Source organism: Lacerta agilis, chromosome 6 (assembly GCF_009819535.1).
Source record: "Lacerta agilis isolate rLacAgi1 chromosome 6, rLacAgi1.pri, whole genome shotgun sequence".
NCBI lineage: Eukaryota > Metazoa > Chordata > Lepidosauria > Squamata > Lacertidae > Lacerta > Lacerta agilis.
This window is the reverse complement of record NC_046317.1, coordinates 5,518,194-5,533,935: the sequence shown is the minus strand read 5'-3', so window position 1 is coordinate 5,533,935 and position 15,742 is coordinate 5,518,194. Positions and strand designations below refer to the sequence as shown.

Sequence of the window (15,742 nt, the reverse complement as noted above, 5' to 3'; positions counted from 1 at the left end):
AAGAAGACAAATCAATGAGGAAAATAGTACAAAGTAGGAGAAAACACTTTGGTAAACAGAACCATTTGATACTGCTTATATAAAGTGCTTTAATAGCTGCTGAGCAGGACCACAAGAATTCAGGTGCAGACAGGTAAGATGGGATGGGAAGCAAGCTATTTTGTTCCAACATGCAGTCAATTGTGCCTGGCTCTATGTGACCGAAGTGCTTGCACGATGCATAATAGCTATACAAAGACATACTAAACAAAAAGCATAATATAAAGATTTTTAGTTGGTCCCAATAAAGGCATTGTAACACATAAAGGTTTTCTGAACCATGTGATTAGAAGGTCAATTTATGAAGTATGGGAAAGAAACAAAAATTTATTGGAAAAGAAAATACCATGGTGGATCTCACCAACTGAGGTACTGACGGTTAAAAAATTAAATGTGGAGGGAAGGTGGGCCACATATGAAGAGATTTTGATGGAAACCGAGCAAGGTTTAAAACTCAAACCATATGACCAAACTGAAGGTTTATTCACAGGTTGGTTGCAATATCATCAAGTGAACGATATATTTAATGTTAGTAAGAGGAAAATAAAAAATCAAATTTCAAATCGATCTTTTAGAAAGCAGAAGTAAATTATTATCCAAGGTGTATAATTTGTTGTTAGAATGGTTTACTAAAGATGAGGAAGTGAAAGAAAATGGGCATTAGATTTTGGGCACAATATTGAGTTTGATTCAGGGATAAGATTGTGGAATGAAAATTTGAAATTTACAGCGTGTATGGAATTAAAAGAAAATGTGATGAAGATGATTTATAGATTGTATTTGACACCAGTAAAGTTAGCTAAAATGTATAGAATGAGAGATAAAACATGCTGGAAATGTAAAGAATCGGACAGTGATTTTTATCATATGTGGTGGACTTGTGATAAAGTAAAGACATTTTGGGAACTGATCTATAATGAACTAAAAAAGATGTTTAGATACACCTTCCCCAAATAACCGGAAGTGTTTTTGCTAGGTTTAATGGGAATGGAAATTGTGAAGATAGATCAAAGATTGTTTATGTATGCCACAGTTTCAGCGAGAACTTTATTGGCCCAAAAGTGGAAGTTACAGGAAATACCTACCATTGCTGAGTGGCAGACGAAGATGATGGACTTTGCTGAACTGGCTAGACTGACTTACAGGATTCGAGACCAGGACGATCAGAAATTCCAAAGGGACTGGAGTAAATTTATTGTATATTTGAATAATAATTGCAAAAATCTGAAGATAATAGCAGAATTGAAATAAACCCTACAATGTGGAACATAGGTTAAAGATTTAAATTGTGCGATTGGAAATGTAAATCGTCAAAAGGTACCTTTTATCATATGTGGTGGTCGTGTTCAGGGGTAAAGGCCTTCTGGGACAAGATTTATAATGAGCTTAAAAAGGTAATGAAAATTACCTTTTGTAAGAAACCAGAGGCATTTCTTTTGAGCATGACCAACGAAGAGATACCCAGTCAGGATAGAGTGTTTTTCATGTATGCCACGACAGCGGCTAGAATCTTATTGGCAAGAGCCTGGAAGGGCGAAGAGATACCAACAATTGAAGAATGGCAGATGAAGTTGATGGAGTTTATGGAACTCGCAGACCTGACCGCCAGAATCCGAGACCAGAGGGAGGAGAAGGTGTCGCAAGATTGGAAGAAATTTAAGGACTATTTAGTTAAGCACGTGAAATTGAATGTCTGAATATTTGAGCAGAAATATATATAAGAATCGGCTTTAGAAGTATAAGGTTAGTTATAATGGTTATAAAAGAAATTTTGATGTGATGGATTTATTGGTATAAGAAAGTGTTAAGATATAGAATATAAGTTAAGAAATATATTGGTTTAGATAAATTTAAAGAACATTAGGATATTGAGTATAAGATAATGGAAAAAAGAAAGGAAGCTACCTTAAAAAGTATATATGTTTTTGAAGACAGAGGAGGGACCAGGGGAAGTCCCCTTAAGAAGTATAAATAAGTAGAGTAACAAAGATAAGAATTTGATAAGGTTTGTATAAGTTTTCTTTTTTCTTTGGTATGTTAATGTTGTGTTTTTTATCGTTGAATTGTTTATTATGTTTATGTTTATTATGTTTTTCTATGTTTATGTTTATGTAGGTTTAATGTTGTTTCTTTTTTGTTATATGATAAAATAATAAAATCTCTTTAAAAAAAAAAATTGTGCGATTGGAATTGAAATGGAATACCTACTGAAGGGAAGGAGGGAAGTTGTATGCTTGGCAGAGCAGAGAGTTTTTTGTGTTTGGTATTGTATGGAAATGTTGAAACGTTGTTTAAGGAGGAAAATAATAAAAAATTATTTAAAAAAATAAAATAAAGGCATTTTAACACACTTTCCATTTAAGGTTTCTGTGCTTGTGTATTTGTAGGCTCTATGCCCCACCTATAAAGCTAAGGGAAAGATGTTGGGAAGCAATCTTATCAGCTACTTTCGCCTCCTAATATCAACAAACTCCAAGATGAAAGGATGAAAGGATAGAGCTAACGACCCAGCATGTGAACAGAAGAGGATGCATGACATGACATCCCCAACAGTGGAAAAGATGAAATGCTCTACATTTCTACCTGTGAAATACCGTATTTTTCCATGTATAAGATGAGGTTTTTTGCTTTAAAAAAAATAGTAAAAAATTGGGGGTTGTCTTGTACACAGAACATGGGCATCTGGGGGAATTTTTAAAATATTTAAGCATATGTCCGAGATTTTGGCTGGGGCGGGCTGAGGCGGTCCCTCCTGCTGCCGCCCCCCCTTTCGACCCCCCTCCGGGCTGCATGCTGGCCACTGGCTCACCTCCTGAAGCCCCCACTGGCTTGACTACCGGATAGAGAGCAGCTGCCACCGCTGCGCAGAGTGGCTGCTGCCTTCCCCTGGCTCTTCCTTGGCATCCTTCCCCACAGCAGCAGCAGCTGCCACCGAGGGGGAGCGTGTGGTGCCCCAGTCACTGCCTTTGCTTCTGCACCATGGTGCACTTCATGCACCTCATGCTGGAAACTTTGAGGGTGGTCACTTCAAAAAGATCAACAACTTGCTGCCACCAAACATCCAGATTTTCACTTCTATTTTAGGGTTTCATTTTCTTAATTTTGGGTTCAAAAAAATAGGGGTCATCTTATACATGGAAAAATACGGTACTCTGGGAAAAATACGGTACAGCAGAGCCAAGCAGTGGATTACAGTACATGGAGAGACCACAGAGGAACCCCAGCATGATATACATGCTGAAGACAACACTTCTGAGTAGAGTGGAAGGAAGCCACTTATTCCCAGAAATGGAAGCAACTTCCTCCCTGTCTCCTGCATACATTACAAACAGAACAGCAGGGTAGCAATGCATTGAACATTGCACTATTACAGTATTTCCTTCTGTGCAAGCATCAGTTTGCCATATGAAACAATCCCTCCTCTCCTCCCCCATGTGAATCTTTCGATCCCCCAGAGCCAATTTCAGGGACACGGTGGGGGAGGAGAGCGGGGAAATCCTGTCATGTAAGCAGGGCTTCCGCTGACGTGACTCAGCAGTTGAATCCCGTAAATGGATTCCATCCTTCAGACCTATCACAAACAGGTTTGCAATTAAGTATATATTCAATTACAGTATATACTCAAGAGAACTGCATAGCTCCCTTAAATTTGTGCCTGTATCATGGATGTTTTTTTCTAAACACATACTTTATTAATTTACGCTTTACTTTTGTAGATGTTCATCTAAAAATGTAGTGTGTGTAATGACCAAAGATGAACTTGCATGAAGGAGACGTGTCCGGGTATCTCACAATTAAGTAGTTTTAAATTTTCTGTGTTAACAACCTAGACTTCTCAGGAGCTTTACAGTTTTAACATTTATTTTACTTGCTCTTGTTTTTTATTGCTGATGGGTGATTTTGATTATTTTTAGTTTGAGTTAAGTAATTTGGGGTGTGCAATTTGTATTATGTCCAAGTTGAGAACTACAATGATGAAGGCCATGCCATAAATATGCATAATAAATAAGATCAACTAAGCCTTGTGTGCCACACCTTGAAGAATAATGTTTTATTATGAACTATAATCCAGTTCATGCATCTGATAAAGAATTGCACCATAACAAAAAATGCTAATCTTTTAGGGTGCCAAAAAACTTTTTATTGATCTTGCTGCAATAAACACAGCTACTCTACTGGAAACCTGAAATGGGTTAAATTTAAGACTAGAGTGAAGCAGGTACCATCTCAGAATCTTTGAAAGGCATCCACTACATCATATCCACTGTTCCGCAAGTTGTTTCATCATACAGTATATACAAGACACCAGCTGTTGCTGTTAAGTACTGCAGTGATATTGGCCCAAACTAAGGTCATTGACAGGCTCCTTTGGAACTTACTGGCTGATTTATCTTTATGACTTTAGCACAGTACTAGGCAGCTTTATAGTTTACTGTAATTATCTGTTTTGTTGTGTTCATACTACTGGTAATTTTGATATTTTTGCACTGGTTGTGTTGCGGCAATTAATTGTCAGTTACTTTGGGCTTCATTTGGAAGGAAAAGCAGGGTACAAATGTGAAATGAAAAGGAAACTTCAGAACTTACCCTTTGACCACGAAGACAATATTACTCATCCTTGAGGCTAGTGCAGAAGGGAACCCACAACTTTGGTTGAAGTTTCAAGGACAGCATCCTACCCAGTACTCAGCCTATACCCCTACGTAGCTTGTGTACAACAATCCATGTGAACAACATTTTATTGCGAGTACAAGCAAAAACCAGGTGGAGCATGTCCAAAACAGACGTGAAAACCTGACTACATTACTAACACTTCTCTGCCAAGAGCCCCGACACCTTGCCTTGGAACTCCAGCCACAAACACCCAACAGTCCTTCGTCTAATCTGACAGTTGGGGTACACAAACTGAGAACCCCATACAAGTAAGTAAGAAAGGAAAGACGACACAGTCAATGCAAAATATAGCTGCTATAGCTGTCCACCTCCACCCGCTATATGGTTTTAATACTCTTTACCTCAAACAATAGGGAGAAGAGTATCCCACACAGAAAAAACAATCATCCCCACATGCAGGTAAGATCTCTGTTGGCAAAGGCCAAGCCCTCCAATCCAACTATAGCTGGCCAAACACTTTGGGGTACATTTGCTTTGCAAGTTCACAGCCCTGGTGCCTTGCACTACTGCCAGAGTTGGAGGCACTATTCAGGAATCACAGCCCCAGTGTATAGTTGTATATCAGTTGTTTCTGAACAGCCAGAGTTCCATTGCAACCACCAACTGAGAAGCCAGTGCACTCTCCCCTTCCCCCATGTGTGGGGGGGCAGTGGGGGTGGCTAAGGCATTGCCACTGGCCAAGCACCACTTATTACTCTCTCTTGTACCTGTGCACGCAGGTTCAGCAGTGTTAGAAACTGAGATATGAAAGCTAGGAGCTAAGTGGCACCTAAACCTAGGTTATGGGCGCAACAACGGAATGTCTAGTTTTATAACAAAAAAACCAACAAGGCTGAGAGTGAATGAATTGCAGTTAAAATATTGTGTTCATTTTTCACATGCTCTAGTCTCTTCTCCAGTCTTCAGACAGTAGCTAGAAGTGGGGAGGCAGAAAAATGTTCCTCTTTCCTTCTACTCTGCAGTTTTAATCTGAAATCTTAGGTGCAGTACTGCTCCCAGAGCTCAGAAACTGCTTGCACTAATGAAATTCCCTGTCGCAAAATGCGCCTATAACAATGGGAGTTTCGGACACTGGGTTCAAGGTCTATTTATTCCAGGTACTGAGTATTACTAGATACCCTTTCAATCTCTTCCCTTTACTCTCCACAGGCCACACCCAGCTCCACATAGATCACAAGGAAGGCCCACCCCGTGATCAGCAGTGACCAGAATGCCTCCTGCCTGTTCTGCCATGGACAATGACAACTTTACTGACTCTAGGCAGGAACCAGCACCTTGGAAAGCTTTAAGACAGATACCGTAAGTATGCAACAGGCAACAAAGAACTGGTGCCTGCTACTCTACTGTCTGAAGGCCACTGCCCAAGACACAGAAGCCCTGCTGGTTAACAACCCTACACGTATCTTTTTCAGAATCCATTACACCCTAGATAGTGTGGAATAAAGGCTATGATTTTGCCGCATGCTGGATGGGGATCTTTTTTCCCATGTCCTAGGAAGAGCTGAATTTGGCTGACATCAGCAGGTGAGAGGGTATGATGGGCTCATGATTAGTAGCCTCCTGCCAGGGAAGTTATGTTGTTGCTGTGATGCATGGCTTCTTCTGCCTTCCCTTTACGTTCAGTGCTCAAAAACAGTGCTCGAGCAGCCTAAGAAAATTCAAATCCGTATTGGTACATATGCCTGGGGACTGGGAGCAGCAGGGATATTTTTGTCTGTTCCATTGGGGATCATGGAGCAGGGGCACTGTGGCATCATTGTGTGCGTTACAGGGAGGTGTTCCGGAACATGTCCTCATCACTGCAAGTTCATTCACTCCCTCTTTGTGTAGGCGGCATTGCTGGCACATTTCCCCAATTGGTGCGCCTTGTTTGTGCTTCTGCTATTTTTGCACTGTTTGGGGGGATTTTCCAAATGGTACATTTCCCACCCCCACTCTGCATTAAGTGGGTATATGATACAGCAGTTGTTACACCAGCATCTCCCCTTCCACGCAAAGCATAACTGCCATATGGAAGTGGCTCTGCAAATCCTGTACCTGCTACACCCTCCTTTCCTAGCAGTTTTCAAAGTGTGTTCCAGAGAACCCAAGAAATTATGAAAAGGTTCCTCAATGAGCCTTGGGGAAGTTTTATTAAAGTGACTTTTCCACCAATGCTCACTTAATAGCATTACATCTCTCACAGACATACCCACAGCCTCCCAGCTACAGATGCTGACTTTTTCCTCAAGAGAGGACACACACAGTTCTCTTTTGCCCTCATCTCTGCTGGTAAAGGTCATCACAGAGCAGACAGTTACCCTAAGAAGAGCAGAGCTGACGTCACAATGTCACCAAAGAATGTAGAAAGGAACCCTGATAAACAGTGGCCATAGGGTTCTAAAATAATGTAATATCTTTGGCACCTTCTAGGCAATGCAATGCATATCCGAGTTGCCACAATTTGTCACAGGCACCTTAGGATGAGGTTCATCCTTTCCAATATTATCTTTATCAAGACAATCAGGAGATGGGGAAAGAAAAGGCAGCAACTGACAGAGCAAGGGTGAAGGTGAACCAGAAGATATATCAATAGACAAACAGATGTTGGCAGGAAGCACACGCACACACACACAAATCAAAACGGGAGGATCTAAAGCCTGCTGCGGAAAACAGCCCAATTGCAGATAAAGCAAAGCATTTTGTTGCAATTTCTAAAACATATCTCCCAACTATAGCGATGTCACTAATACAGGCCATTCTAAAGGGATGCACGCCTTTTGGCCTACATCTGTAGCACTAGAACATTTAGATGACCTTAAACAACCAATTCTCTCAAGTGTGTAGAAAACATTAAAGCCGACCATATTGTACAGATATTCCAGGGGAATAACTAAAACTGCTATGTATTCCAGAGAGGCAGCCTTGTTGTGTGCTGCAGCAAAAACAAAAAGAACACCTAGAAGACGAATACATTTACTGTGGGAATAAGCTTTCGCCGGGTCGGTTTGCAACCATGGGAGGATATCTCACAAGCTCAAGAGACCCTAAAGTCAAGCATGAGCTAGGTCCGCAGAGGACAGGGGTTACCTAGCAATATGCCCTGCAACAGTTAAACTGGAGCCACGATCTTGGTTCAGAGCAGTATACCTGTCAAGGACAAGGTGCTGGGGGGGGGGGCGCATACAACAGGGGAGGGCTACTGCCTTCGTGCTTGGCCAGTCCCTCCCCTCCAGGCATCTAACAGGCCACTGCTGGGAACAACATGCTGGACCAGGAAGACCTTTGTCTGATGCAAGAGAGCAATTCTTCCTGTTTTTTTTTCCCCCGAGCGGGGGCGGGTGTGCCTCCCCCCCCCCTCCGGAGAGGAGGAGGAGGAAGAGGAAGAGGAGGCTTCTCTCCCCGCACCCCAACCCTCAGCGCCACACCCACCCGCTCCCAGCATCTGCGGCAGCCTTCTCGCCCGCCTCACCCCCCGGGTCTCTCCCCCCGCTTTCCCTTCCCAACTTACCGTGTTGGGTGAAGATATTGAAGCCGCTCTCGGCACCTCGCGGGGCGGCCACCTCTCGCCTCCGGCCGGCGGGCCTGGCTGCGCTGCCTCCGCTGCCCCGGAGACCCCTCGGCTGGGGCTGGGAAAGAGGCGGCGGCTGTTGCTGCTGCTGCTGCTGCTGCGTCGCCGGCTGTTGGAGCGCGGAGGAGGCGCCCGGCTCCCCGACGCGGCCCACCTGCTGGCCCATCCCCGTCCCCCTCCCGTCTCGGGCCCCCGCCACAGCCCTCGGCCGCCGCCTCTCGCTCACATGCCGCCGCCTTCGCCGCTCCTCCAGCCGCACCCGCCCAAGCCCGCTTCCCCACAGGGCTGCCCTGCCGCCGCCGCCGCCGCCGCCGCCTCTTCCTCCTCGCCACCGCGCTCCGGACAGGCCCTCACGGACTCGCCCCCTCAACCCCCGCCGCCGCCATCTTGACCACAGAGCTGAAGGGGCGAGGAGCAGAGCGGCTCCTTCTCGCCCACCCTTCCCACCTCCGGTCCTCCAGGGGCGGCGATGGCTCCGCCTCCCGCCCCGCGACGTCGGCGGCCCAACGGTAACCTCCGCCCCGCCCCATCCCGCGCACGCGCGCCTCAGCTTCGCGAGTAGAACGGATTTTTTAAATGTCGTAAATGACGCCTCGGATAGCCGGGATAAAGAGTCAAATACATTTGATCATTATTATTCCTAATAGATGTTCCCTCAAGTATCGGGGTGGGGGGGGAGTATTTTATTATGCCATCTTTTTAAAAAGCCAAACACATTTTAAAATTAATTAAAGTATGTATTTAATGCACTTTCTAACATAAAACCCATTCGAGAATAGAGGGAGGGATTAGAAACATATTTTTCTCCTTGAAAGGTTTTTGTGCGCTCCACCTTTTGGTTTGTGTTTTTTTTAATTGCTTTATTTTAATGGATGATAGTAATAGGAGATTTGAAGGAGCTTATATTTTGTGTAAACGTTATCACCATTTTATTTGTGTGCCACTATTTCCATAGTTAAAACCAGTGGGGGTTTTTCGGGGGGTGCTTAACGGTAGGCAGCACGGGAACCCTTTTTTTCATAGAAGAAAAACACTGGTTAAAACCATGTTTAAAGCAGCTTTCAACATGAAAATAATACGTAATTACAAAATTAGCCATAAACAATAAGCAAAACAGTTCAAAAAGTAGATAAAATTGACTAATGTCCACATAAGAACAGCTAAAATAAAGATACAAAAAAATAGTTTCAATAACAGCAACAAGATCCCACAGCAAACCCCGCTCAGCAAGACCCCAGCCCAAGAAGTCTGCAGCCTGTGGAGCTACATGGCATTCTTCATCAATTGGAATGGAAATTCAAGTTTTTTGGTCTTTGCTCAGCTTTCAAAGCAGCCGCATTGATATCAGAGGGCATGTTGAAGATTTCACTGCGCAAGATCAGTGTGGGAGAGGGGGTGGGCATGCTATGACAAGCTATGTTTTGAACATAATCATTTTGTCTGGCTCACTTCAGGTATGACCCTGTTTAACTCATAACTAAATAAAAAATAAATTCCTTCCAGTAGCACCTTAGAGACCAACTAAGTTTGTTCTTGGTATGAGCTTTCATGTGCATGCACACTTCTTCAGATACACTGAAACAGAAGTCATCAGACCCTTATATATAGTGAGAGAGTGGGGAGGGGTATTACTCAGAAGGGTGGTGGGAATGGGTGATTGGCTGATAGATGTGGAAAACCTGTTGACAACTGTTAACGACTGCAATTGGTCTAACAGGAAAAAGCAAGGGGTGAGATGGCTAAAGATAGCTTTGTCATGTATAATGAGAGAAGAATCCAATGTCTTTGTTCAGACCAGGTCTCTCCATGGTTTTAAGTTTGGTAATTAGTTGCAATTCAGCAACTTCTCTTTCCAGTCTATTTTTGAAATTCCTTTGTAGTAAGTAACATGTTTAACTCATGATAGCCTTCTGGGAACTGAAGATTTTGGGCATAATCCAGCAAAACATAAACCACAACTAGCCCAAATTCCACTGAGTTTCCCAAGGGTTCCTCAAATTTAAAAGTCTTTCTGAATTGTACCGCATACTGCCGCATTAGGGGCAGGGAAATCTTACAAAAAATGGGCATGGTGGAGGCAAAGTTGTACAGAGCCCTTCCCCCCTGCATCTAGTTTTCTATCTGCAGGGAGGGTTTATTCCTTCATATGGCTAAGCACTCATTTTTATGTTTCTCTTACCAGCAGACAGTCCAGGAAATGTTTTGCCACAAGTTGTCTCAAAAGTCTAACTTTTGCTGGATTTTGTCTTGGTTTTTCTTGTTAATATTCATTCCTTGACCCCAAGGACTATGTCAGCTGGTCATGCATAGCTCCTTCTTGGGGAATATATGGTGCTCAACAATTGGTGGTTAAGCAACTGCAGGAACTCTTGGATGACACTGATATTCTGGCCCCATTTCAATCTGATTTTAAGAGTGATTTTGGTTTAGAAAATACATTGGTCACCTCAAAATATGACTTATTCCAGGGGAAGGATAATATGGCTCAATCATGCAGTCCTTTCAGCTGCTTTTGATCACATTGGCCACAATATCCACCTGGTTTGGCTCTCACGAGGCAGGGTGTTTGGGTGGTTCTGCTGCTACTTGGCAGGTTGATTATATCCCTGTCCAAGAATGGTTGAAGCTCATCAAAGGGTGTTGTTAGCCACAGAGGCAACTTACACCTTCAATGAGTGATGGAGCTATGAGTTTTCACATACTTTGAACGTGCTTTTTCAAGTGGAGTATGATCTTCATTGAGAACAGGATTTCTACCTAATGTCCTAACTCAAGCATCTACCCACCCACAGACTTAAGTCTTGTTGAGATTCAGTCTCTCAGACCTCAGCTCACTGCAGCATGCAAGCACCAGTGGAGAGCCTAAATCAGGCATAGGGAACCTTCGGCTCTCCAGATGTTTTGGACTACAATTCCCATCATCCCTGACCACTGGTCCTGTTAGCTAGGGATCATGGGAGTTGTAGGCCAAAACATCTGGAGAGCCGAAGGTTCCCTATGCCTGGCCTAAATGGACTTTCCTCATTCCAGTGTTAGAGACACAGAATGTGATGGATGTATTGATAGCACCCAGGTCCACACCCCTTGATGAACATTGGCCTATCGGGTGGGGAACCTGTGGTCCTCCCAAGTCTCTGTCTGGCCTGCTGATCTCAGGTGACACCTCCCCAAACTACACCGTCACTTGGCTCACACTTTTTTATTTTTTGGCTAAATGGAAGGTGTCCTTGCTGAAGAGAGGAGTGTGTAGAAAACTCTTGTCTTTTGTGTGACAGGGCTATAGCCTGCTGTAGAAAGAGAATTGCATGTTACCCCACCTTTGGCATGTAACTCCTAGAAGGTTGTCTACTAGGAAATATGGCCCTCAGGGTGAAAAAAGTCCCCCATCCCTAAGTGGCAGCGACTCTTTGGGGTTTCAGGCCAGGATCTCCTAGCCCGATCCAGGGATGCTGAGAACAGAACCTGGGATCTTCTGCATGCAAAACAGATACTCTTACCACAGTGAGGTTTATCGTCTGTTTGCTTGGTTGCAAGTTGCTTTGGGCAAGATAGTGAATGACAAATCTAATAAATAAAATAATACCACTGATTTACGGCCCTTCCACAATGGAATCATGGGTGATATGCCAATTTCGCTACTTCAGAGTAGGATATAAAAGGGCTGACTAAAAGCTTAATTGATCTGGTGCTGAATAGGGTTGACTGATGAGATTTTGATGGAAACAACAGGGTATTTCAAAAATATATTGTAAAGTTACCTTGGGAATGGGTTGGGACTTGTTAAAGGCTTCAATTCAAGGCAAATGGTATCACTGTGGCCTTATGTTATGAAACTGTAGGAGGCAGAGACCTGTTATACAAACTAAATTCCAGGTATTGAAAATAGCCATGAGGAAAATGCACTGCTGCATTGTGTAATAACAATACAAACTAGATCTTCTGGAAACTAGTGAAAGGCTGAAAGAGATATATTTCCAACAAATGAGAGGTGGTGGGGAAGTGCTATTAAAACAATGGCAGAAGTTTCAATAAAGCAGGGATGGAGGAAATTGAGGGAAGTGGCAGCTTTAAACAATGGCAGAGGTTTTAGAAAAGGATTATGAAACATTGGTGGGCCCCACATCCCTTTATCTTTCTCACATGAGGCAGCTGAGGAATGGAAGAGGGGAAAGTTGCAAAGGAAGGAAAACGGAAAAGGAAAAAGTGGTTGTTGTGAGTGGCAGAGGTCTGAATAAAGCAGGGATTCAGAGATACCGAGAGGAAAATGGTGTTTTCAAACGACGGCAGAGGCATGTGTGAGCAAGGGAACACACAGGGGAGGAGCTGTTTAAAAAAGTATTTCAGGACAGTGAGAATGGCATTCAGAAAGACTTCAGTGTCAGCTTTTTGTGTTGTACTCATTCTGTTATTTCTCCTTGTTAAAACTGGGTTTTTATAATTCAAAAATACTCAGTGTCACACCATCCCTGCTCTGCTTAAATCTCTGCCATTGTTGGAGTACAGCAAGAAAGGAGAGGTACTGAAAGGGGTGGGGAGGCTGTTTTTAAACTTCTCTCTCTTCCATTCCTCAGCTGCCTTATGTGAGAGAGATGAAGGGTGCAAAGTCCTCAAATACTCCATAGTATCTTCCTACAATCATGTATTTAACTCCTGGTATCATGTGTTATCTTCAACATGAAGGCCCCAGATTCAATGCAATAATTTAGAACAGGTATTTTATTAACAAGCAAACACCCATATATGTACAACATCCATCAACTGAATTTAATTTTCGCTAACATACTTGCTCTTCAGATTCTACCTATCTTAAAGATACGGTAACATAATCAGCTTGGAGTGTGTGTGCAAAGGGAGCTGCACCATAGGGGAGAGTAATACATGGAAATAGGGGCGATCCGTGTGCATGGGAGAGTTGATAAAGTGTGGTGGCAGATCCACACATGGCTACTGTGCACTTGTCAAGAGACAGTAAAACAACTTACACCAAATATGAGTTTTTATTTGTTAATATCGTGCACATAGTGCAGGAGGCCATCTCAGCAAAATATGGATACAAGCCCCTGGAACCATACACCTGCTAAGCCATAAATTAAGCTCATAAGATTTGAAGCATATGAAATCTCTCCAGGCAATGATGACCCTTCCATATTATCCTGTCAGCCCACATAAACACAAAATTGCATTGGCAGCGCAATCCCATGTATGTCTACTCAAAAGTAAGTCCCACTGAGTTTAATTGGACTTACTCTCAAGTAAATGCATATAGGAATACAGCCTAAGGTACCCTAAAGACTCAGAAAATAAAAGCATTTAACTAACCTCAGTTAAAGCCAACAAGGCAGAAGTCTATACTGACACTAAACTTTTTTTAAAACAAGCAGGCATTGGATCTGCAGCAGGATATGGCCTATTGACAAGTCAATAATTACTTTTTGAGACAGCTTCCTATATCTACCATGTCTCCCCATTAACAGTCATTTGATTCTACTCATTTTCAGAAAATGCAACGTAAGTACAACTCTTTCTACCCTCATCAACTAAAGATGGAGAACTAGTTCAGGCCAAAATCTGCATGGGGAATGCATCACAAGGCAGACTTTGCAAGACTGCAAAATTATATTCTGTCATTTGCAATGGTCACAGGGAGTCACGGCCAAGAGATATGCCCCTTTTTCTGGTTGTCATATTCCATTTAATTTCTAGCCAGGCCACTGTTGGGACAGTTCTCAGAACATAATTCATGAACTGATGAAGCCATCCGACAGTACAAGGTAGCATGAAAGCGACCGAAGGAGTCCTTCTTGTGTTTATTGATAACACTGGAACTCCATCACCAGCTCTGAGTCTCTGGAGGCAGTAGTTTAGATGGTAATTGAAGCCTAAAGTACAGGAAGCCTAAGTAATGCTCTGGTGATACAAAGGCAGAAGTAAAAACTTCTAGTTCTTACACTAGGCCTGTAGGGGTTGATGTTGCACAATGTCTTTTCTACATCCAAAGGTGGCTCTTAGCACATTCTTAGCTCTTTAAGGTAGATCCTGACCACAGAAACTGCAGTTTCTAATTCAAGCTACAGAGTGCCTCTGTCACTCCTGGTAGAAATTGGATCAATACTAGCGTGTGAAGGAGTCACATTGCCATACCTCCAGCACCACTAAAAGGCAACATCAGGAGGAGCACATTAAGACTGCAACACTATCCTATGTTGGCAACTCCTACCTACATGAAAAGAGCAAGGTAAGTTGCCACTGAAACTAGCATGGTGTGAGAAGCAAAAAAACCCCAACCCAGTGTTTTATTAAAAAATTTATTCACATAATACTTATTTATGCAGTCTGAACCTGGGAAAACACATAACAGAATCAAGATTATATTGAGTTCTTTTCTTCCAATAGTTTCCATTTGCAGCCACTCCCAAAAGCAACCTTCTGGCAGGTCCAAGAGGTGTGTGCACTCTGCTCCAGCTGCTACATAAATAAGTTAACTTCTTAATAAATTAGTTTCTTTTCTTTTTTTTTTACTTAAGTGACATTTCCAGTTCATCAGATTCCAAAATACAAATGTGTGGTTTTTTCTACACCACTTGCCAAATCAGGCAAAGATTAGAGGACTGTAGTACTTCCTTCAGATATTTGGTGCTTCAAAGCTAATTCTGTCTCTGTTACTGGTTGCACAGAAATGAGTCTTCATCAGCTTGAAAAGTTGTTTAATTTCATACTGGTATCCTGCTGCTTGTGTAAAGATAAATACAGAGACATCCAAGCTGCAAGAGGTTACCTTCACTAATTGTACTACTCCGGGTTTTTTTCCTGGACACAACATAATTCCAATAGCTGGTGTTGGAAGTGTCCAGGGAATTTAACCTTAGTAGCTGACCTGATCACACCTTCATGCCATGTTTCAAAAAGATTTTTGTAGCCAGTGACCCTCATGGTAGAAATCGACATTACCTGTAGAAACTCAAAATGATTAGCTGAGCCAGCTTGACAGAAACCATTATATTTGTCAATGTTTGTTGAAGTAGATAGCTTGCAACAGATAGGGATTGCCACTGCTTTTTAGGCCAGGTTGCAGTTTAGGCAACTGCCTTCAGACAGTTACTGACATGGACTAAGAACAAAAGATTTAAAATGCTTTAGAAGAAAAAAAATGCCTCCCCCTGCCATTTGTTACTCTGGAAGGAGGAAGTTGTAGCTTTTGCAAACAACAACAACAACTAAGGCTAACTGAAAAAGTCAGACCTTGCCTTCAACTTAGTTTCACATGGCTTCCAAGGCATCCAATCCAGGAACTTTAATCTGATAAAGTCTCTGATAAAGTATGCTGAATAATGCATAAGGATGCTACATGTCAAACCTGACACATGGGATAAACTTCTACAAATTAACTCTCCAATATGGTGGATGGGTATAATTTCCAGAAAAATTGGGCTTATCATTCAAAGTCACCTAAAATTCCCTGAAGCACTGTACAATTCCAGG

The 15,742-nt window shown here is 42.7% G+C and overlaps 1 protein-coding gene across 4 annotated transcripts in view; it reads right to left on the bottom strand.

Annotated features, from left to right (window-relative positions):
* ABL2 (ABL proto-oncogene 2, non-receptor tyrosine kinase) overlaps positions 1-8,438 on the bottom strand; it is a 48,131-nt gene extending 39,693 nt beyond the window's left edge. For all 4 annotated transcript variants that reach the window (XM_033151289.1, XM_033151290.1, XM_033151291.1 and 1 more), the window contains exon 1: positions 8,204-8,438. In XM_033151289.1, the coding sequence (XP_033007180.1) occupies positions 8,204-8,429 (226 nt within the window). In that variant the 5' untranslated portion in view covers positions 8,430-8,438. The remainder of the gene's footprint in view (positions 1-8,203) is intronic.
* Between the last annotated feature and the right edge of the window lie 7,304 nt (positions 8,439-15,742).